Genomic DNA, 23,191 nt, shown 5'->3' on the forward strand with positions numbered 1-23,191 from the left:
TTCAATGTGTGTGTGTGCTACCTGGAAGATGTTGGAGAGATCCCTCAGGTTGAAGATATAGTGGAAGCGTATGGCCGTGGGGAGGAAGTTCTGACTGACCTTCTGATGGAGACAGATGGCTGCCTGCAGGAGGAGAAAGACAAAAATGGATGGAGGGAGGGAGGAGGAAAGTAGATTGATTGACAGACAGACAGACTGAAAGAGACACAGACAGACTTGGCAGACAGGTAGACAGACAGGCAGGCAGGCAGATAATCAGATAGACAGACAGACTGACGCATACCTGTATTAGTGTTCCTACTGAGCGCGAGACACCATAGCTGAAGCCCCCCTGGAGGAAATGGGCTGACAGGATGCTAGTGAAGATGGTGGCTAGCGCCTCAGCGCTAGGGAAATGAACCGCAAACACTGAGAAATGCCTCTGAGAGAGAGAGAGCGAGGAGAGAGAGGTTAGCCTGTGTGTGTGTTGCTGTTGTCTAGAGTCGACTGTATATGTGTGTTACCTGTAGTCTGGGGTTGACTGAGAAGCTCCCTGCTGTAGGGTTCATACAGGTGATGTACTGACAGTTATGGATCTCTTTCAGCACCAGCCTCTGTCTGTCGTACCTGAAAGACCACATAAACACGCACATGTTGAAGGAATTCTAAATTCCTCTGTATTATTTCCCAATCAGAATGAAATACTCTGTCAATGCATTCGAAGGGTTTGTAAGACCCTTAATTTATAAGAATGGACAGAGCCCCGGTCTTAAAAGTCAGGTAACAGCGTTTAATTCAAGAGAGTACTCGGTACATGCACATTTTACCACAGGTTATAAACTGAAAATGACGTCAGCGTTTTCTAATGTTCCGTCTATTCTTGACACTGGTAGAAAGGCCCTATAGTTCAAGCCTTCCCTCCTCACCTGAAGCCAAGGTCAGTGTAGATAAGCATTCTAGACAGTCTGGAGATAGTCCGTCCCTGCCATCTGGAGTTCATTCATTTGTACAAAGGAACAACTTTTGCCCACGTTCGCACACCTCCGTTCCAGTACCAAGGCTGTGTTCTCAAGCCTTCCCACATCCGCCTCCCTACCAATTTAATATAATTTACGAGTCAAGGGTTTCTTGTGTAGATAAGCATTCTAGCCAGTCTGATTCATTTGTACCAATGAACAGACTGTCATTGTTACTAAACTCCAGACCACATTCACTTCAGTACTGGGATCAGATAAGAAAATTCATACATATACAGTAATATTTAGTATTTTGATTAGTACATATACAGTACCATAATTGTATTCTGATTAGTACATCCTGATTGAAATGTATACATAATTAGTCATTATAGACAAAAATTCCCTTAACAGCACATGATGATGTTTGAGTGTGCGTGCGTGCGTGTATGTATGTGTGTGTCCTCTCACCAGTGGCTGTAGTCCAGGTGCTGGCGTATGAGTGTGTGTGGCTGGACAGTACCATACACATCCACCTCAGGCATGTTGAGGTCATCTATGAAGTAGATGAGTTTCTTGGTTCCAGGAGGAGCATAGTTACGCCCTGCCTTCTTCTCTAGAGGCTTCTCTAACACACCTGCAGTGCGCACACACACACACACACACACACACACACACACACACACACACACACACACACACACACACACACACATCACATTATGCCACTTATAGGCAGCAGAATTATAGCCGTTCAGGTGGGCGTTCTACTACGCTAACATACGGAATTGTTTTAAAATGGTCGGACCATGGATACTTCTGCTGTTTGATTTTGAATGGTAGGACCCCTGTACTGTAGGTATAAAAAGCTAAATATATAAAAACATATATTTGATTAAACATTGAATTTGGTCTTACTGGATCTAGCCCATAGAAACGTATGAATAACATATATATATATTTTCTGATCCACCCAACGCTCTAACCACCAGGCTACCTGTCACCCCATTCATTCATGGCAAATCAGAGTAAAAAATGTATCAAAAGGAAGTGTTTTGAAGTGTCTGTCCTATATCTGAGAGATAAGAAATGATCATCTATTTTTACTCGTATTTTGGGGGGGCACATACTACTTCCATGTACGGTGCATTCGGAAAGTATTCAGACCTCCTGACTTTTTCCACATTTTGTTACATTACAGCCTTATTCTAAATGGATTATATATATATATATTTTTTTTTTATCCACCTCAATCTACACACAATATCCCATAACGTCAAAGCAAAAAAAGGTTTGTAGAAATGTTTGCAAAAACCTGAAATATCACATTTAAGTAAGTATTCAGACCCTTTATTCAGTACTTTGTTGAAGCACCTTTGCAGCAATTACAGCATCGAGTCTTCTTGGGTATTACGCTACAAGCTTGGCACACCTGTACTTGGGGAGTTTCTCACATTCTTCTCTGCAGAATCTCTCAAGCTCTGTCAGGTTGGATGGGGAGCATCGCTGCACAGCTATTCTCAGGTCTCTCCAGAGATTTTCGATCGGGTTCAAGTCTGAGCTCTGGCTGGGTCACTCAAGGACATTCAGAGACTTGTCCTGAAGCCACTCCTGAATTGTCTTGGCTGTGTACTTAGGGTCGTTGTCCTGTTGAAAGGTGAACCTTCGCCCAAGTGTGAGGTCCTGAGCGCTCTGGAGCAGGTTTTCATCAAAGATCTTTCTTACACTTTGCTCGGTTCATCTTTCCATCGATCCTGACTAGTCTCCCAGTCCCTGCCACTGAAAAACATCCCCACAATATGATACGGCCACCACCATGCTTCACCGTAGGGATGGTGCCAGGTTTCAAGTAGTCTGGGTAGCCATTTGATTAGATGTTCAGTAATCTTATGGCTTGGGGGTAGAAACTGTTTAGAAGCCTCTTGGACCTAGACTTGGCGCTCCAGTACCGCTCGCCTTGCGCTAGCAGAGAGAACAGTCTATGACTAGGGAGGCTGGAGTCTTTGACAATTTTTAGGACCTTCCTCTGACACCGCCTGGTATAGAGGTCCTGGATGGCAGGAAGCTTGGCCCCAGTGATGTACTGCGCCATATGCACTACCCTCTGTAGTGCCTTACGGTTGGAGGCTGAGCAGTAGCCATACCAGGCAGTGAAAGAACCAGTCAGGATGCTCTCGATGGTGCAGCTGTAGAACCGTTTGAGGATCTGGGGACCCATGACAAGTCGTTTCAGTCTCCTGAGGGGGAATAGGTTTTGTCATGCCCTCTTCATGACTGTCTTGGTGTGCTTGGACCATGTTAGTTTGTTGGTGATGTGGAAACCAAGGAACTTGAAGCTCTCAACTTGCTCCACTACGGCCCAGTCGATGAGATTGGGGGCGTGCTCGGTCCTCCTTTTCCTGTAGTCGACAATCGTCTCATTAGTCTTGATCACGTTGAGGGAGAGGTTGTTGTCCTGGCACCACATGGCCAGGTCTCTGACCTCCTCCCTATATGCTGTCTCGCTGTTGTTGGTGATCAGGCCTACCACTGTTGTGTCATCAGCAAACTTAAATGATGGTGTTGGAGTTGTGCCTGGCCGTGCAGTTATGAGTGAAGGAGTTAGTACATGAGGGGACTGAGCACGTACCCCTGAGGGGCCCCCCATGTTAAGGATCAGTGTGGCAGATATGTTGTTACCTACCATTACCACATGACGGCGGCCCGTCAGGAAGTTCAGAATCCAGTTGCATAGGGAGGTGTTCAGTCCCAGGGTCCTTAGCTTAGTGATGAGCTTTGAGATCACTATGGTGTTGAACGCTGAGCTGTAGTCAATGAACAGCATTCTCACATAGGTGTTCCATTTGTCCAGGTGTGAAAGGGCAGTGTGGAGTGCAATAGAGATTGCTGGATCTGTTGGGGCGGTATGTAAATTGGAGTGGGACAATGGTGTCGATGTGAACCATTACCAGCCTTTCAAAGCCCTTCATGGCTACAGACGTGAGTGCTACGGGTCAGTAGTCACTTAGGCAGGTTACCTTAGTGTTCTTGGGCACAGGGACTATGGTGGTCGGCTTGAAACATGTTGGTATTACAGACTCAGACAGGGAGAGGTTGAAAATGGCAGTGAAGACACTTGCCAGTTGGTCAGCGCATGTAATCCATCGACTCGATGCTTAAACGGATGTATTTTGATGGGGATTTTTGTTTTATGCTAATTGGATTTTTGGACATCAACTCTAGGGGCTTTTAAACATCATATCCATTAAAATGTGGCACACTAGAATCACCAGTGAAGTACGAGGGCTGATACTGAATCAGTTCTTGAGGGCAGAGATTGGTTTGGTTCCATCCCTGGGTTGCCCTCTAATAAGTGGGTCTAGTAATTGAAATGGAACCAGGCCGGTATAACTCCAACTACGGCATACAGTGACGGACAATGGCCACTGGTGACTCACGCTGTAGCATAGCCGAGGTGGTGTAGTAGTTAAAGGGGACTTTAGCCACCATGTAGTCCTCCTGTAGCTTGGCTACTTTATCAGAGACCAGGATGGTCTTCCCTACTCCAGCGTTCCCCACCAACATCACAGGCTTGCCTCTCTGCAGCAGCAGGTCTATGAAGTACGTCAGACAGATGGTCTCTGCCGAGTGGACTAGCACCGTCTGGAAACACACACACACACACACACACACACACACACACGTGTCAGAAATAGACATGCAGACATTACATACACTCACGTCACAAATTCACACGCACATACTGCTGTAATGAAAGGCATGCAGAGAGATTTAGAATAAGTACACTTCTCTAAAGGGAGCAGAAACAAGTACAGACCTGTAAGGGGACATCAGGCTCCAGCTCAAACCGGGGCGTCCTCTCAATCCAGGGACTGAACTTCTTAGTGTCGGAGTCTATGAAATAGTCGAACACTGTGCCCTGCGAGGGGAACTTCACCGCTCTCATCTCTTTCGACCACCAGCGACTGAACTCGGCGCGATAGTCGATCAACTGGAAAAGACAATGAATGAGCAGAGAAATATTAGCTGAGGTAGAGTTACATGGGTTGCTGGCACTGACAGAGAGCACACACACACACACACACACACACACACACACACGGAACACAAACACTCACGTGGTCCTGGAACAGAGCTCCTCCAAAGGCCCAGACGCAGGCGAAGACAAAGTAGATCTCATAGAGTTCCCTGGGAGAGTCAGGAGGAGTGTTGTCTTCTGTCAGCAGGCAGTCCAACAAGGAACAGAGCGTCTGATTGGACAGCAGACAGAGAACAGAGTGTCTGATTGGACAGCAGACAGAGAACAGAGTGTCTGATTGGACAGCAGACAGAGAACAGAGTGTCTGATTGGACAGCGGACAGAGAACACAGTGTCTGATTGGACAGCGGACAGAGAACACAGTGTCTGACTGGACAGCAGCGTGTGTGTTACCTGCACCATGCTGTTCTCAGGTATAGGAGTGATGGTCTTGAGGTTACAGCGGACCTGCTCCAGGCAGTAGGGGACATACTTGTCAAACAGGATGGTCAAGTTGGCTCGCTCTGATTGGGCCAGCCTGGTGTCAATCCAACTTGTCACGTACCTGAGGGCCAGAATACATTGTGAGAGTGGGCAGTCATATGTGTGTGTGTGTGAGTGCTTGTCCCTGCATGGGTGTGTGTACTGACGAGCTCCAGCCCAGGTCTTGTGGATTGACGTATAGTATCCCGGCGCGGGAGACTGTGGCTGGGGTTGCCGCTCTCAAATGGCTGATCTCAAAAAGCAGACGCATGGAGGAAGATAGACTGATACGCTCATTACTGGCCAAGGTTAACACCTAGAGAGAGAGCGAGAGAGAGAGAGATAGAGAGAGATCAGGGGAGAGAGAGAAAGAGAGGGGAGAGAGTATTCAGCACCATAAAAGAAAGACACGGGGAGAGAGAGGTGGCAGTGAGAGAGCAGGAGAAAGATAGGTCAGCACCGACAGATGGAGAGAAAGAGAAAGGAACGAGACAGAGAGACACACACACACACACACACACACACGTACCTTGTTGTCATCCATGACAGTGTTGAGGGATTCTATCCACATGGGGTCTATGTCTCCATCCAGAACAATCCACTTGGGCCCGTCATGGCCCACCTGTCGTGTCAGCTCCCTCATAGTGGAGGAGAACAGGCCTAATACGACAAAAAATAAATGTAATCAACATTGACCAAACCCGAACAGCAAGTCTCCACACTGTCTGTCTGTGTGTGTGTGTGTGTGTGTGTGTGTGTGTGTGTGTGCAGACCACAGACCGTCCTTCCATTCTCTGGTAGCAGGGTGTAGATAGCCAAACAGTTCGTCTGTGGTCACAGCTTTAGGGTTGATGTCGTGCCACACAGGCTTCATCCTCAGATTAGCATACGTTCTGTGGAGGGTCTTCAAAATCTGTCCAACCACAAATGACCACACGTTAAAAACCTCAAAGACATAACGTTGACATACGAAATGCTTTGGGGTTACATGGAGGACATTCTAATACGGTTGGCTTCGATTCATTTGTGTGAATGTGTTTGTTAGTGAGTCTACCTGGCTCTTCCCCGTCCCAGGTCCCCCTACTACAAACACGGAGTGTCTGACAGCCAGCAGCTCCTCCAACTGAGTCACCTAGTGAGAAAAAGGGGGAGGGGGGAGTTAAAGGCAAACAGTGTGCAGACGGTACATTTAATTTCATTGCTATACCTTGAGTATAAAGTTTTCCTCAGGCTGCAGGTGTAGTTCGCTGACTGACTGTCGTACAGCTGTCTCCAGCTCTGGGTCTCTCTTCCTGGGGACATCCAGCTGGGGAAACAGGTCACTGATCAGACCCAGGAATATAGGGACGTCACTGGTCACTATTTTGGGAAGGTTAAAGTCCCTCAACGCTCGCATCAGGACCTATAGAGACAAACAGGAATATAGGGACATACTGTATCAGGATCTATAGAGACAGACAGGAATATAGGGACATACTGTATCAGGATCTATAGAGACAGACAAGAATATAGGGACATACTGTATCAGGTTCTATAGAGACAGACAGGAATATAGGGACATACTGTATCAGGATCTATAGAGACAGACAGGAATATAGGGACATACTGTATCAGGATCTATAGAGACAGACAGGAATATAGGGACATACTGCATCAGGATCTATAGAGACAGACAAGAATATAGGGACATACTGTATCAGGATCTATAGAGACAGACAGAAATATAGGGACATACTGTATCAGGTTCTATAGAGACAGACAGGAATATAGGGACATACTGTATCAGGATCTATAGAAACAGACAGGAATATAGGGACATACTGTATCAGGATCAATAGAGGCAGACAGGAATATAGGGACATACTGTATCAGGATCAATAGAGGCAGACAGGAATATAGGGACATCATGAAGACCTACAGAGACAGACAAGAATATAGGGACATCATGAAGACCTATAGAGACAGACAGAAATATAGGGACATCATGAAGACCTATAGAGACAGACAAGAATATAGGGACATCATGAAGACCTATAGAGACAGACAGAAATATAGGGACATCATGAAGATCTACAGAGACAGACGAGAATATAGGGACATCATGAAGACCTATAGAGACAGACAAGAATATAGGGACATCATGAAGACCTACAGAGACAGACGAGAATATAGGGACATCATGAAGACCTATAGAGACAGACAAGAATATAGGGACATCATGAAGACCTACAGAGACAGACGGAGAATATAGGGACATCATGAAGACCTATAGAGACAGACAGAAATATAGGGACATCATGAAGACCTATAGAGACAGACAAGAATATAGGGACATCATGAAGACCTGTAGAGACAGACAGAAATATAGGGGCATCATGAAGACCTATAGAGACAGACAGAAATATAGGGACATCATGAAGACCTATAGAGACAGACAGAAATATAGGGACATCATGAAGACCTACAGAGACAGACAGAAATATAGGGACATCATGAAGACCTGTAGAGACAGACAGGAATATAGGGACATACTGTATCAGGATCTATAGAGACAGACAGGAATATAGGGATATACTGTATCAGGATCTATAGAGACAGACAGGAATATAGGGACATATTGTATCAGGATCAATAGAGGCAGACAGGAATATAGGGACATACTTTATCAGGATCTATAGAGACAGACAGGAATATGGGGACATACTGTATCAGGATCTATAGAGACAGATGAGAATATAGGGACATCATGAAGACCTATAGACCCAGACAGAAAGATAGGGACATCATGAAGACCTACAGAGACAGACAGGAATATAGGGACACCAATATAGCGTCTATAGTATGGTCATTAGGGGAAGACGCCCTGGTTGATAAACACTGTGTTACCTGTTCTTCTGGTCTGCTTCTGTCTTCTCTCTTCAGTGATCCAGCCACCACCAGCACTGACTTGATGGCCCTGAGGCCCCAGTCATAGTGGTCCTACAACACATGAGCAGTATTACACAGTATTAGTGTTTCTTTGTGTATTTGTTTGTTTGCTTGTTTGTACCTGTTTAGAGAGCAGCTCCTTGCAGAGTGTGTACAGGCTGATGAACTTGCGTGCGAGCAGGCGAGCATCGATGAATCCCTCAGCAACCAGCATGATCTCACAGATCAACTCGTAGTCAGGAATCACCATCGCACACGGCCTAGATTGGAGAGTGTGAACATTCAGACTGAAGGGAGAGATGGAGTGGGTCGATTTGCAATTCAGCCTGTGTGTGTGTGTGTGTGTGTGTGACCTGAACAAGGCCTTGAGGTTCTCTGGTAGTTCAGTTCTCCCAGCGTAGCCTGGGTTCAGAGTGATAAAAATCCCTACGGTCGGCCTCAGCTCGATCTCCTCACCCAGGAAATGGAACCTGACAAGCAGGAACACAAATCTTAGCGAAAGACACAAAGCCTCTTGGATTTGTTTCATTCCATTAGTTAGCTAGGAGTCCCTCACCTCTGTCTCTTGTTCCTGATGGCGTCCTGTATGGTTTTGACCTGTACTGCCACCACAGATAGCACCTCCACGGAGATCCTGTTGAACTCATCAAAACAGCCCCACACACCCGTCTGGGCCAGGCCTTTATAGATGTTCCCTATGGACTACAGAAGAGGTGGTGAAAGAAACTGGGGATTCGGAAGCACACAAACGCAGATTATGTTAGAACCAAAAACAGTGTATCCACACGGCTCTACCAGTTTGTGAATACCTACCTTGTAGTCCATCTGTTCGGAGCAGTTGAATACATAGACCATGATGCCTAAGGAGCGGCCCAGGTCCTTGGTGGTTTCAGTCTTCCCAGTGCCTGCTGGACCAGAGGGGGCGCCACTCATCGTCAGGTGGAGAGACTGGGTCAGAGTGATGTAACACCTGGGGAGAAAAGAGAGAGAGAGAGAGAGAGAGGTGGGTAAAGTAACGCTCCTTATACTTTAAATGCATTTTTCCCGCAAAAGGTGGGTAAACTAGTTTAGAGTGTTATAGCATGTGTATGAAGAGTTGATGCCTGCATGTGTGAGTACCTGTCAGTGAGTGGAGTGATGACCAGTCGGTTGGTATTGCCCAGGTACTCATATGAGAACTGGAACTGAGCATCACAGATGTTGATGTAACAGTGTCTCGTCACGTCATCCCAACGATGGCGCAGCTGGGACAGCCATGCAAACGCCTGCCCCGTTGTCACCTAGGAAACCAAACCCCCAAGAGTCAATTTGTTATTAACCCAGCCTAAACAGCATCTAAGAGCGACTCTTTCATAGTCCTGTGAAAGATGCAGGTAGCCTAGCGGTTAGAGCGTTGGGCCAGTAACTGAAAGGTTGCTGGTTCAAATCCCAGAGCTGACGAAGTGATGAGCCGTTGAGCAAGGCACTTAACCCTAATTGCTCTCTTTAAGTCTCTCTGGTTAAGAGTGTCTGCTAAATGACTAAAATGTAAACGTTAAATGATTAGAGCATGTAAATCTGATCTCAGAGCAGTGGTTATTTTATGTTTATTCACCTTTTATAAAAGTGAATTGTGATCTGAGGGCAGTGGTTATATTACCTTCTGTGCTATGAGCTTGGCGACCACGTCGCGAGCGTGCACGTCGATGGTGCACAAGGTCATGATCTTCTGTCTGTCACCTGGAGTCAGGTCTCCCAGGAGCATGTGGATCAGGGAGTTCAGCTGGGTGATCTACCAACGTACAACCATCAGATAACCATCACATAACCACAAAATAACAATTTTGTGTATAAGAGACTTAGTTCAACTGGGCGATATATCACAGACGTGTGTGTGTGTGTGTGTACCTGCTTTCTGTTGTAGTCCTTCAGGGCAGTCTCAAAGCCCTCCTCCACCCTCTCAAAGGCGATACCCACGTCTGTTGCCCACCACACCTGGCTGCCAGTCAGACCAACCTTGGCAGAGGAGGACAACACATTTTTGTTTGGCAGCAAAGCTTTTGAGTGCAGTGGTGAGTTTGGGGACGACGCACACACACACACCTGTGCTGGATAGTCAAACAGCCACTGGTCTCTGGGTTTGTCCTCATAAGCAGCGACAGCTTCTTGGATCTCCCTCTGGACAGTAGAGCGCATTGTCCGCTCAAGTTCACTCAGCCAGCACTCTGCCTACAGATACACAGACATATATACGTCAGACATACACACACACACACACACACACACACACGCACACACACACACGCACACACGCACACTAGCACACACAAAGGTGTTCCTACCTGTCCTTGGCAGATGCAGGGTTTGGAGAAGGGTACGTACTCCCCTTCTCTACTGTACATTCCTATGGCAACTGCCTCCCCCTCATCCTCCTCTCCCGCTTTCTTTTCTCCCTCCTCTCCCTCTTTCTCTGAGTCTCGGAAGCGAAGGTCCGCCACGTTATCAAACAGCTTCAACAGGTGCCTGGTAACCTGGGTCACACATCAAAACACACACCACCACCATCATCATCGTACACAAAATGGCAAAAAGTAGGTGTGTGGACACCCCTTCAAATTAGCGGATTGGGCCATTTCAGCCACACCCGTTGCTGACAGGTGTATACAATCGAGCACACAGCCATGCCATCCCCATAGGGAAACATTGGCAGTAGAATGGCCCGTACTGAAGAGCTCAGTGACGTTCAACGTTGCACCGTCACAGGATACCCCCGTTTCAAGTCAGTTTGTCAAATTTCGGCCCTGCTAGACCTGTCCCAGTCAACTGTAAGTGCTGTTATTGCGAAGTGGAAAAGTCTAGGAGCAACAACAGCTCAGCCCTCGAAGAGTGCTGAAGTGCGTAGCACGTGAGAATCGTCTGTCTTCGTTACAACACTCACTACCTAGTTCCAAACGGCCTCTGGAAGCAACGGCAGCACAGTAACTGTTAGTCGTGAGCTTCATGAAATAGGTTCCCATGGCTGAGCGGAAGCACACAAGCCTAAGATCATCATGCGCAATGCCAAGCGTTGGCTGGAGTAGTGTAAAGCTCCCCAAACCGCTCGGACTCTGGAGCAGTGGAAACGGGTTCTCTGGAGTGATGAATAACGCTTCAACTGGCAGTCTGACAGACAAATCTGGGTTTGGCGGATGCCAGTAGAACACTACCTGCCCCAATGCATAGTGCCAATTGTAAAGGAATAATGATCTGGGGCTGTTTTCCATGATCCGGGCTAGGCCCCTTAGTTTCAATGAAGGGAAATCTTAACGCTACAGCATACAATAACATTATAGATGATTCTATGCTTCCAACTTTGTGGCAACAGTTTGGGAATGCCCTTTCCTGTTTCACCATGAGAATGCCCTTGTGAACAAAACAAGGTCCATACAGAAATTATTTGTATAAGATTGGTGTGGAAGAAATTGACTGGCCTGAACAGAGCCCTGACCTCAACCCCATCCAATACCTTTGGGATGAATTGGAACGCAGACTGCGAGCCAGGCCTAAATCGCCCAGCATCAGTGCCCGACTTTACTAACGCTCTTGTGGCTGAATGGAAGCAAGTCCCACAGCAATGTTCCAACATGTAGTGGAAAGCCTTCCCAGAAGAGTGGAGGCTAAGCCTTCCCAGAAGAGTGGAGGCTGTTATAGTAGCAAAGGGGGGACCAATTCCATATTAATGCCCATGATTTTGGCCATCTAGTGTATTTCATGCAGTATACTGTATATTCAAATTAAAAAGCAGGTGAGTGATGTTCACCTGTTTGGGCTGTGTTCCCTTGGAGACGATCTCCAGTAGGTCTGTAGCGGAGACAAAGTAGAACCGAGGGAACGTCAGTCTTTTGGTTTCCAGATACTCAGCCAGGGCCTTCTCACACACTGACAGCCTGGGGGGAGAGACAGTAGAGTTAGTACAGACACACACACACACATGCAAATCCAACTGCATTCACGCACACACACACACACCTTTGCTGCAGAGCCTCTAGTTTCTCCAGGAAGCCAGGTTGGTTGGTGACCTCCACCACGTTACGGGTCTGGACAACCTCTGTCATCATGTTCTGTTTCATCACATCACATACAGAATCAAGTCATTACAAGCCTTATTCACTGTCACCATTGTACAACAGAATGGTGGATTTGTGTTTGAGGAACGTTTGTTCTGGTAGTGTGTGGGTGCAGAAGTGTGCGTGTGTTACCTGGAAGTCAGAGTGTATGCCTGCTGGAACATCTCTGTGTTGTGCACTAGTTGAGACCGTCTGTTGTTGCTGTGTGTGTGTGTGTGTGTGTGTGTGTGTGTGTGTGTGTGTGTGTGTGTGTGTGTGTGTGTGTGTACTAAGCTAACATATGGAATTGTTTTAAGATGGTCACCATGGATCATTTAGATATTTGATTTTGAATTTTAGGACCCCTTTAGGCCTTACAACAAATATTTAAAATGCATTTGATCAAATACAGAATTTGGCATGTATTACACTATAGCCCATTGTGAATAAAACATTCACAAAAAAAGTCAAAAAATAAAGAGTTTGAAATGTCCTATATCTAGAAGATATAAGAAAGCTCAGGATTTATTTCGGGGGGGAGGGGGACAAATCGACTTCCATACTTCCATTTGCTTGTATAAGTTACCTTCAGACGAGTCCTGTGACCCCCTCTGGGGGTCGTATAGCAAAATGGCGAACTCCATAGAGTGGTCATAATAGGCCAAACCGCTCGGACGCTACAGAGGTTTTTCGGGACGCTAGAAGAACAACGCTCGGGATGTCTCATGGTGTGACAAACACCGCTGTACCTCGGCCACCTTCCACCGCTGATGCGGAAGGCCGAAATAAGCGGACGTGGTGGATTGAGACGCAGCCCATACAACAACAACAACAACAACCAAAAAAACGATGGATTTTGATGGGAATTTTTGTGTCACGTTACTTAGATTGACGCACGTGTGTGTCTTATACAGACTCACAAGGATTAGTGTGTTGCGTTTTATGCAGTATGTCTACCTGGAAGTCGGAGTGTATACCCTGGAAGCGCTCGGCATCGCGGGCTAGTTGAGAGCGTATGTCGTGGCTGTTGGTGAAGATGCTGTTGAGGTGGGCCCAGGTCCTCTGGACAGACATCCAGGCGGAGATGACCAGGTCTGCCACCATTAGCCTCCTCTGCCAGCCACTCACCTCCGCCTGGAAGTACTCCACATACTTACTCATCAGGATGTTTTGCAGCTGCACCTAGGAGGGGGTCGGGTAAGAAAATGTGAATTAGGCCAATGAAATAGTACTGTAGTTAGACAGTAAGGGGTTTCAAAGGAGTTTGAGGCCTTTCACATCTATGGAATTTTCCCCCGTTGTTTTTGCTCTTAAGTGTTTTACTTTCTTCCCTTCAGGAGATAACGGGCTGCAATAATAGGAAATGCACTTTTTGTTGTTGTTGCTAAATTCAATGAGTATTCCCTGGAGTGGAACTGAGTGAGCGGAGAGAGGGACTAAACTAAATTGTGATTGTGTGGTAGGTCACCTGGTTGTCTTCCAGCGTCTCAATCAGGTTTTCGTCCGACTTGAGCAGTGGAGTTTCTATACTTGGGTGCTTCTCATAAGACAACGCCATCACACTCCACGTCTGAGTAATCTCAGCTAGCACCTTCTCTATGGCCATCTCTTTGACTGCCTTGTCCACTATGTTTTTGACCTCGTCCTCCACTCTGTGGAGCTGCAGCTCCAGTAGGTCTCCCAGGGTGGTCCCCTCCCACATCACAAACCGCACCTGGGGTCAGAGGTGAGAGGTCAAAGGTCAGTGAGAGAGAGAGAGAGAGAGAATGTGGTACCCCGGTGAGGTTCCTGACCAGTGGCCATTGACCTCTCCCCGACTGTAGATGGTAAGAGATGGACAACATGAGAGAGATAACAAATCGGAGGGAAGTATATAACGAGAGAGAGAGTGTTGTACCCCTGTGGTGTTCATGAGTTGTTGCCAGTGTCTCTCTCTGACGGCAGGGTTCTGCAGCTCATTGACCGCTCTAAGAGACGTCAGCAGGTTCTTCACCGTCGACTCCAGACCCAGATACACATCCCACACACGCACCTCCTTATCCAGGGTCTTCATCTCCTACACACACATTCACATGATATACAATGTACACAGGCATTATAGTCACACACACAACAAATATAATAGCATCAGATAGCATACACTCAGATAAAGGTGTGATATTTCCCTTAAATCTGTCAGATGGAAGTGTGTGTGTGCATGTGTGACGGATGTAGCACCTTAGCAAATCTCCTCAGCTCCATGTCCATCTGCTCCACGTTAATCTCTTTCCAAGGGGTCTTAGTCCAGTCTTCTATACTGGTCTGGGTTACACATCACGCACAATACAGTGAAAATCAGAGAAAGACAGAAACAACTCATTCACTTCAGCTACAATCAGAGTGAGGTTTTTACCTTGACGAAGATGACCATGTCCCAGACAGCTTTGACCAGTATGATGTCAGAGCGACACTGGCGGAGCTGCTTGTAGTCAGGGAAACTGACCTCGAACAGATCAGCTGTGTCCTGGAGCTTACGCATCTCTGCCTCCAACACTGCTACAACGCGGTTAGACTACACACACAAGCCAAGATACACAGTTGTTAAAAAAACTATTGTGCATACCTAGCTATATCAAACAGCCCTCGCATATCAATAGACTAAGTAAAGAAATGGCTGCCTTTTCCCCCACTCAATAAACTACATCTCCCATAATCCCCTCAACCCCTGCCTCCTTCAGCTTCCTACTACGTGAATATGAGATGGTAACCTTGTCAATCAGCTTATAAGGCTCCTCCACGTCTATTCTGAAGATGACCTCCGAGAGAAACTGCTCTCTGAACTCATGCTGCTTGATCTGTAAGATGATATAGGTACATAGAATTCTTCAAAACATACAGTTTAGCTAGACTAGGCTACAATGTGCAGTACATTTAGCTAGATGCATATAAGTGGTGGTCAGGTCGGGTGAGAGTCGGGTAGGTTTATCTAACATCTATAATTCAGAAAAGCAGACGGATCAGTTTGCACAGCATATGCTAAGCTCTCTGCAAGGGACCTCCATGATGGTATCGTGTGTGTCTGATACAATACACCCATCACACACACAACCTCACACTGGACACCCACACACACGCGCGCGCCTCACCTCAAAGCGGACACACTTCCTACGTATGACGGAGACCTCGTTGGACTGCAGTGGGGCCACCTCGTGTTTCACTGTAAATGCAACCTTTTTCAGACTCTTCCACTTCTCAGGCAGCTCCTACACAGGTTATAAGGCATTATAAGGTATCATAGGCATCATAGGATGATCATTGGGTGGGATGTGTGTACTTCCATTTGCGTGCGTGTGTGCGTGCGTGCGTGTGTGTGTAGTCTACCTCCAGCTGTGTATAGACACTTCTAGGTAGCTGCTGTCCATAGGTCTTGAGTAGATCAGTGGTGGACTTGAGTGGTTTGAAGTGTTGATCGGCACTGATCTGTCTGTCCCGTATGGCCATCAGATGACCCATAATGTCCACCAGACCAGCGTAGTCCCCGTCTGAGACCTTATTAGACAGACCACAAGATGTGTTCTGGACAAACAACGCCAGGTCGCTCACACTGGGGGGAGAGAGATGGAGAGAGAACGTTGAAAAGGGGATATGCAGTGTATTAGAAGAGGGAGACACAGTAAATAGATAGATGTTTGTGTGTATGTTTAGATTTATGTGTGTGTTTTTAATTGAGTGCACATCACAAAAGTGTGTGTGTGTGTGTGTGTGTGTGTGTGTGTGTGTGTGTGTGTGTGTGTGTGTGTGTGTCACCTCTGATTGACATGGTTGAGTAGGTGCTCTTTGAACATCCAGCTCCACCTCTTGATGATGTTCATCAGGGCCAGTTTGAAGGGCTTGATGTCCAGCTGCAGCCAGCCACAGAACACTCTCCTGTCCTCCAGCTTACTGACCCGCACGTATAGAGACTCAAACAGGCTGATCTAGAACAGAAAGTACCAGACTCAAACAGTGATTCCTCACAAAACCCAGACAAAAAAATACTATGATTTGGGGGAAATGTTATTTTCATGAAATGTTATCCATAGAATTGGCACAAGGATTGTTGACATATGTATCTAAAAGCATAATTGAGAAATAATTCATCAAAGTTGGCATATTTCTGACATTTTGGCTTTACTCAGGCCTCCTTTAAGACTCCATGATGTTTCATCTGTAGATTCTACAAAGCAAAACATTGGTATCATATGAGGCTTTGATGCTTTTTGATTTCAATTTTTTTTTAAACATGAATTTATGAATGCAAAATATCTACATATTTTTTTGTTTATTCAATATATTATTTAACATACACTCTACGGGTAAATCAAAGTCCCAGAGTGGGATCTCTGCTAGTTTTAAAGTTATGGCCCATTTTCTACAGAAATTGGCATAGTAGATCATGTAACCAATCACTGCCCTCTTTTTACTTGTATCATTCCACATCCTGCAAATCACGGTTGTGACTAGAGCTACAACTGGAAGTTACTTTTTGTAACAGGTTAGGAGAGTATTTTAGCAAACCCTAACCCTTTCCCTAACCGTAACCTGTCTCCTAACATACCGCGTTAATTATCCTAACCTGCTGCATAAATTCTACTAACCTGCTACGGAAAAAAAGTCCCTTCTGGTCGTAGCTGTAATCCCGCTAGTCAGAACCACAAATCACCAGCAGAGGGCAACTATTTTGAATCCATTTTCACATTCACTGCTGGTAAATGCTTACAAATTGTATCATGATTCTAAAAGTAGCAGAGACCCCACCCTGGAACTTTTGTATGCTCATTATAATATGTATAACATGTATGTATATATCACATTTGCCAAATCAAAAATGATATATTTAAAATATTAATGTTAATATTTCTCAATATTCATAAATTCATGTTGAAAAAGTCATGACTACAATGTTTGATATGTATCTCCTACAGATGAAACACCATGGACCTCAGTTGGGGTCTCTATAAGCTTCAATATGAGGTCCTAAACCTAGCATGAAAGTGCATCCTTGTAGCTGTGGGCTAATATAGCCAACGTGTTTGACTTGGGGTGAGCTGAACCAATGGCCACGGGCTAAATTCAACCAAAGGTTGAGCCAATGGTTGAGTAAATGCCAAGTTGAACAAACTGAAGGGTTTTCTTCCCAAGCGTAATGAAAGGCATTATTGCTGGTATGTGAGGTAACAACAGGGCCTGGCCTAGGTTAAAAGTGTTTTTAAAACGTACAGTGTTTGAATAGATGTTAAGCCCATGTTAAAATATGCTTAAAACGATTAAAAGACCAAAAATTGTGTTTGGGAAATAAAGATAGACAAGCTAGGTTTCCATCCAATTGGCGACAGATTTTCATGGGAATATTCAAAAATCTGCATAAAAACTACAGTGCCTTGCGAAAGTATTCGGCCCCCTTGAACTTTGCGACCTTTTGCCACATTTCAGGCTTCAAACATAAAGATATAAAACTGTATTTTATTGTGAAGAATCAACAACAAGTGGGACACAATCATGAAGTGGAACGACATTTATTGGATATTTCAAACTTTTTTAACAAATCAAAAACTGAAAAATTGGGCGTGCAAAATTATTCAGCCCCCTCAAGTTAATACTTTGTAGCGCCACCTTTTGCTGCGATTACAGCTGTAAGTCGCTTGGGGTATGTCTCTATCAGTTTTGCACATCGAGAGACGGACATTTTTTCCCATTCCTCCTTGCAAAACAGCTCGAGCTCAGTGAGGTTGGATGGAGAGCATTTGTGAACAGCAGTTTTCAGTTCTTTCCACAGATTTGCGATTGGATTCAGGTCTGGACTTTGACTTGGCCATTCTAACACCTGGATATGTTTATTTTTGAACCATTCCATTGTAGATTTTGCTTTATGTTTTGGATCATTGTCTTGTTGGAAGACACATCTCCATCCCAGTCTCAGGTCTTTTGCAGACTCCATCAGGTTTTCTTCCAGAATGGTCCTGTATTTGGCTCCATCCATCTTCCCATGCATTTTAACCATCTTCCCTGTCCCTGCTGAAGAAAAGCAGGCCCAAACCATGATGCTGCCACCACCATGTTTGACAGTGGGGATGGTGTGTTCAGCTGTGTTGCTTTTACGCCAAACATAACGTTTTGCATTGTTGCCAAAAAGTTCAATTTTGGTTTCATCTGACCAGAGCACCTTCTTCCACATGTTTGGTGTGTCTCCCAGGTGGCTTGTGGCAAACTTTAAACAACACTTTTTATGGATATCTTTAAGAAATGGCTTTCTTCTTGCCACTCTTCCATAAAGGACAGATTTGTGCAATATACGACTGATTGTTGTCCTATGGACAGAGTCTCCCACCTCAGCTGTAGATCTCTGCAGTTCATCCAGAGTGATCATGGGCCTCTTGGCTGCATCTCTGATCAGTCTTCTCCTTGTATGAGCTGAAAGTTGAGGGACGGCCAGGTCTTGGTAGATTTGCAGTGGTCTGATACTCCTTCCATTTCAATATTATCGCTTGCACAGTGCACCTTGGGATGTTTAAAGCTTGGGAAATCTTTTTGTATCCAAATCCGGCTTTAAACTTCTTCACAACAGTATCTCGGACCTGCCTGGTGTGTTCCTTGTTCTTCATGATGCTCTCTGCGCTTTTAACGGACCTCTGAGACTATCACAGTGCAGGTGCATTTATACGGAGACTTGATTACACACAGGTGGATTGTATTTATCATCATTAGTCATTTAGGTCAACATTGGATCATTCAGAGATCCTCACTGAACTTCTGGAGAGAGTTTGCTGCACTGAAAGTAAAGGGGCTGAAAAATACAGTTTTATATCTTTATGTTTGAAGCCTGAAATGTGGCAAAAGGTTGCAAAGTTCAAGGGGGCCGAATACTTTCGCAAGGCACTGTATATGCATTTTCCCACCAGAGATGTTTCTATCAAATTGACTTGTGGATGTGTGTGATGACGTAATACACATAACAATCCCTTTTACGGTTAAATTCCCATGTGCACTCTAGCCAACATCTTGCAGATACAGGGCGGGTATAGCCTAAATTATGAGAACATTATGGACAAAAGAGTAAGATTATTTTTATTTGTCAAATGGCAGGCAAGCATCAATCATCACGTCATGAGCGAAGATCCTAAACATTTATCGGAAAGGAACATCAAGCTCATCACCGTGCACATTCACCAACCTCTGAAGTTCACCATAACTTATTTCATCTGTAGCCTAATGAACTGTATGCTTTCCCGAGTCGTAGTAGAAGAACCACACAACATATCGTCATGTCCAAGTTCACTTCGATAATATTTGCGCATTAAAGCGTTTCCTCTGGCTTTTCTTGCATAATACGTTTTAAAAAGGTAGTGGTAATATTTAATTCAGTATAGAAATGTGTAGGTGGCTCAACTTAGCCTGTCCCTCGCCTCAACTTACCCTGTCCCCCGCCCAAACTTACCCTGTCCCCCGCCTCAACTTACCCTGTCCCCCGCCTCAACTTACCCTATAACCTATGTAAGTTGTGCCAAAATACCACTTTTTTTTGGACAAGCTATGTTTTCAAAACTGTCATGTTTACATGAATTCTGATTATTTCCAAGGATACACAACATCCTGAAATATATGTAGATGTCTTTGATAAAAAGAATACTACATTTCCCTTGATGGAGTGATGCTGAATGCAAAATAATGGCTTATCCCACTCTCCCCTACTGCTAATTAAGAGGAACTCTTAAAAGCTGTGTAGCTCTCTGGGGCTGCCTCTTACCTGTTCTTTAAAGTTGTCCAGTGTGGGTGGGTTCTTGGCCAGTTCATAGTCTGCGTAGAGCTCAGCCTCCTCTGTGCTCAGGACATGACCATACAGCAGGAACTGTCTCATGAACTCTGACCTGCACACATTCCAAATACTTTATTAGGATCCACAATAAGCTTCATTGTGAAGGACACACATTTGATCACAACATTTATTCACACACTCACCTGTCATCTGTCCAGAGGTAGCGGTAGCTGGAAAATGACACCTGGTACTCTCTGACCTTAGAAATGGTCGACCGGGCACGGCCTCTGATGACCTGGCACAGCTCTGACAGGTCGGCCATCCTGTCTATGTCAGACTGGAGGGAGAGGTCAAAGGCCAAAAGAGAAAGGTTCAAAGGCTAATCAAATTATTTGGATAGTGTGTGTGTGTGTGTGTGTGTGTGAGATCTATTCTACCTGATAGTTGTCCATCTGTTTATGCTTGGCCACGCGAGGTATGTACGATGCCATCTTAGTGATATCGCCCACCATCTTGTCGATGATGTCATAGAAGTTTCCCTGGTGACTGATGTCCAGCGAGGGTTCAAAGGTCATCTCGTTGGCGTCGAGGACCAGCTGGACCTCGAAGAGCGGTGCGATGCGAAGGGCGGGGTCAGTGTTCTCGATCAGGTATTGTAGGGAACAACGTACCGCACTGGAGAACCCTGCTAAAACCATGCGGTCAACATAGTCAGTGTAGGACCTCCACTCGGCACAGTCTGGGGCTGACACTCCTAACAGAGCAAGGTTCTCCTGAGAGAGAGAGAGAGAGAGAGAGAGAGAGAGAGAGAGAGAGAGAGAGAGAGAGAGAGAGAGAGAGAGAGAGAGAGAGAGAGGGAGAAAGATAGAGGGAGAGACAAAGAGAGATAGAGGGAGGATTGGGAGATAGAGGGATGTCATGCGATGTGTTCTTGTGTACTTGTCTGTGTCTCTATACGACTATGCATGTGTACAGTGTGTGTGTATCTTCGGCGAGTGTACCTTTAGCAGTGTGTGTATCTGCTCCCCTGTGTTGGTGATGAGTGTGTACTGTTTTCTGATGCTCTCCTCCATGTCAGTGAGGATGAGGAGGGTAGAACCCTTGGTCTTCCTGGTGATGAAGGCCTGGTGACTGAACTTCCCCATCAGAGCCTGAATGGCCTCAACATTAGCCTTACTGGACTGGACTCTACTGGACACGTCCTATATGGAAGGGAGGTGAGGAGAGAGGGATGAAGGGAGGAGAGATGGACGAAGGGAGGAAAGGGAGAAATGGATGAAGAAGGGAAGGACAGATGGATGAAGGGAGGGAGGAGAGAGGGATGAAGATGAGAGGGATACATGGATGAAGAGAGGAGTGATAGCGGCATGAAGAGGAGAAATAGAGATTGGAAGCCCTCAACGTTATCCTTACTAGACTGGACCCTGCTGGACACATCCTGGATAGTGAGGAGAGGGGAGCGGGAGGAGAGATAGAGAGATGTGTGTGTGTGTGTTACCTGCACCAGGTCTCGTGTGGTCTGGATGTAGTCCAACAGGTCATCCCTACTCCAGGTCAGTTCTAGGAGAGCGGGCTTCAGCTGCCGTCTGGTCCCGCCCATCTCCTCCTTAACCAATCCCAGCTCCACAGCCAGGATGGTGCTGTGCAGCCGATTGTACCACTGGGTTATCAGGGCCAAGGTCTGGGTGTACTGCAATAAACAATAAACTGTATGTACAACATCACACTACGCTAACACAACACAGCGTGTGTGTGTGTGTGTGTGTGTGTGTGTGTGTGTGTGTGTCTGTTTAGGAGACAGACCCACCATATAGAGTGTCTCTCGTTTGGAGTAGAGGTGTAGAGCAGCTTTAGGGATGCTGTGGTTCTTCAACATGCTCAGATACTTCACCTCCCTCAGCACTGCAGTCAGCTAGAAGAGAAGGAGTCAGGTACAGTCGAAACAGACTGTAAAATCAACAGGAATTCAGCTAAAAATGTGTTCGATTTAAGAAATCTGTTCCCAAGTATTCCCACAAATTAATCAAAGAGAAGTGATCACCTCTCAATGTAATTCAAGGTATGAAATTATTGTTATTTTCAAATACAATCTCTTTTTAGGCTTAGTCACGGTCAATTTGCAGTGTACAATTTATTATAATTATGCCACCCGAACATCTGCTCTGACAAAAATCGGTGGCCTACAGTTGCCTATGGTTGTCTACCCCTGGACTAGAGCATTACTCTGGCAGCAGTAGTACTTGGGCTTGGGAGTTGAGAAATGTGGTTAAGGTTAGGGTTATGATTATAGATGGAGGTTAGTGATCAAGGGATAGAGGTTTACAGCTAGAGGTTACAATTAGCGTTCATGGTTGGGAGTTAGGGTCAGGGGTCAGGGTCTAGAGGTCCTACCACAGGCTAAGGGTCAGGGGGTTAGGGAACCTTACTGCAGGGCTGAAGTTGACCTGGAACAGCCCTGTCTCTTGATCCAAGGTGAGTAGTGGTTCCTGGAGGTGTGTGTTGCACAGTTCCTCCAACCCCTCCGTCCACACGGAGAACAGCTCCTCATCGTGCTGGTCTAGAACCTCTAGAACCCTCTCACACTTCTGGAGAACCTGCTCCGCCTCAGCAGAACCCAGTGGCCTGGGACACAAAGACAGAGGGGGAGGCGGGATGAGAGAGAACGAGTGTGTGTGTGTGTGTGTGTGTGTGTGTGTGTGTGTGTGTGTGTGTGTGTGTGTGTGTGTGTGTGTGTGTGTGTGTGTGTGTGTGTGTGTGTGTGTGTGTGTGTGTGTGTGTATATATGTCTGTAGACCAGACCTACATGCGTATGAGATGGTTGAGGTTGCTGCGGTTAGTCAGGATGCGGTCTCGTAGCTCCTGCGACCACTTCAGGTTGCCAGCGACCGGTGGCATGTTCTTACTCAGGACCACACAGCCCGACCGCAACTGGAACACAACCACAATAAACCTCTGTGTGACTGAAGAGACCCGCAAACTCTCAAAACCTCTC

General features: G+C 46.0%; 1 protein-coding gene across 1 annotated transcript in view; it reads right to left on the reverse strand.

Moving 5' to 3' along the window:
* The window catches only part of dnah9l (dynein, axonemal, heavy polypeptide 9 like), a 91,684-nt gene that overhangs the window by 65,616 nt on the left and 2,877 nt on the right, over positions 1 to 23,191 (reverse strand). Inside the window, exons 10-51 of the mRNA XM_090224753.1 lie at positions 23,066 to 23,127; positions 22,626 to 22,998; positions 22,007 to 22,111; positions 21,698 to 21,889; positions 21,201 to 21,401; positions 20,637 to 20,972; positions 20,403 to 20,536; positions 20,191 to 20,311; positions 16,215 to 16,384; positions 15,789 to 16,011; positions 15,554 to 15,670; positions 15,176 to 15,262; positions 14,821 to 14,979; positions 14,646 to 14,729; positions 14,326 to 14,484; positions 13,897 to 14,142; positions 13,386 to 13,610; positions 12,352 to 12,443; positions 12,143 to 12,269; positions 10,686 to 10,874; positions 10,447 to 10,572; positions 10,252 to 10,359; positions 10,004 to 10,135; positions 9,484 to 9,644; positions 9,178 to 9,334; positions 8,921 to 9,066; positions 8,718 to 8,834; positions 8,486 to 8,624; positions 8,323 to 8,415; positions 6,644 to 6,838; positions 6,491 to 6,568; positions 6,217 to 6,349; positions 5,966 to 6,096; positions 5,604 to 5,752; positions 5,368 to 5,518; positions 5,054 to 5,185; positions 4,753 to 4,926; positions 4,373 to 4,577; positions 1,407 to 1,572; positions 504 to 606; positions 284 to 421; positions 22 to 123 (exon numbers count right to left, since the gene is read on the reverse strand). Coding sequence (XP_090080879.1) covers positions 22 to 123; positions 284 to 421; positions 504 to 606; positions 1,407 to 1,572; positions 4,373 to 4,577; positions 4,753 to 4,926; positions 5,054 to 5,185; positions 5,368 to 5,518; positions 5,604 to 5,752; positions 5,966 to 6,096; positions 6,217 to 6,349; positions 6,491 to 6,568; positions 6,644 to 6,838; positions 8,323 to 8,415; positions 8,486 to 8,624; positions 8,718 to 8,834; positions 8,921 to 9,066; positions 9,178 to 9,334; positions 9,484 to 9,644; positions 10,004 to 10,135; positions 10,252 to 10,359; positions 10,447 to 10,572; positions 10,686 to 10,874; positions 12,143 to 12,269; positions 12,352 to 12,443; positions 13,386 to 13,610; positions 13,897 to 14,142; positions 14,326 to 14,484; positions 14,646 to 14,729; positions 14,821 to 14,979; positions 15,176 to 15,262; positions 15,554 to 15,670; positions 15,789 to 16,011; positions 16,215 to 16,384; positions 20,191 to 20,311; positions 20,403 to 20,536; positions 20,637 to 20,972; positions 21,201 to 21,401; positions 21,698 to 21,889; positions 22,007 to 22,111; positions 22,626 to 22,998; positions 23,066 to 23,127 — 6,438 coding nt within the window. The remainder of the gene's footprint in view (positions 1 to 21; positions 124 to 283; positions 422 to 503; positions 607 to 1,406; positions 1,573 to 4,372; positions 4,578 to 4,752; positions 4,927 to 5,053; positions 5,186 to 5,367; positions 5,519 to 5,603; positions 5,753 to 5,965; positions 6,097 to 6,216; positions 6,350 to 6,490; positions 6,569 to 6,643; positions 6,839 to 8,322; positions 8,416 to 8,485; positions 8,625 to 8,717; positions 8,835 to 8,920; positions 9,067 to 9,177; positions 9,335 to 9,483; positions 9,645 to 10,003; positions 10,136 to 10,251; positions 10,360 to 10,446; positions 10,573 to 10,685; positions 10,875 to 12,142; positions 12,270 to 12,351; positions 12,444 to 13,385; positions 13,611 to 13,896; positions 14,143 to 14,325; positions 14,485 to 14,645; positions 14,730 to 14,820; positions 14,980 to 15,175; positions 15,263 to 15,553; positions 15,671 to 15,788; positions 16,012 to 16,214; positions 16,385 to 20,190; positions 20,312 to 20,402; positions 20,537 to 20,636; positions 20,973 to 21,200; positions 21,402 to 21,697; positions 21,890 to 22,006; positions 22,112 to 22,625; positions 22,999 to 23,065; positions 23,128 to 23,191) is intronic.

Source organism: Oncorhynchus mykiss, chromosome 28 (genome assembly GCF_057628025.1).
Source record: "Oncorhynchus mykiss isolate SJ-2025 chromosome 28, ASM5762802v1, whole genome shotgun sequence".
Classification (NCBI taxonomy): Eukaryota; Metazoa; Chordata; class Actinopteri; order Salmoniformes; family Salmonidae; genus Oncorhynchus; species Oncorhynchus mykiss.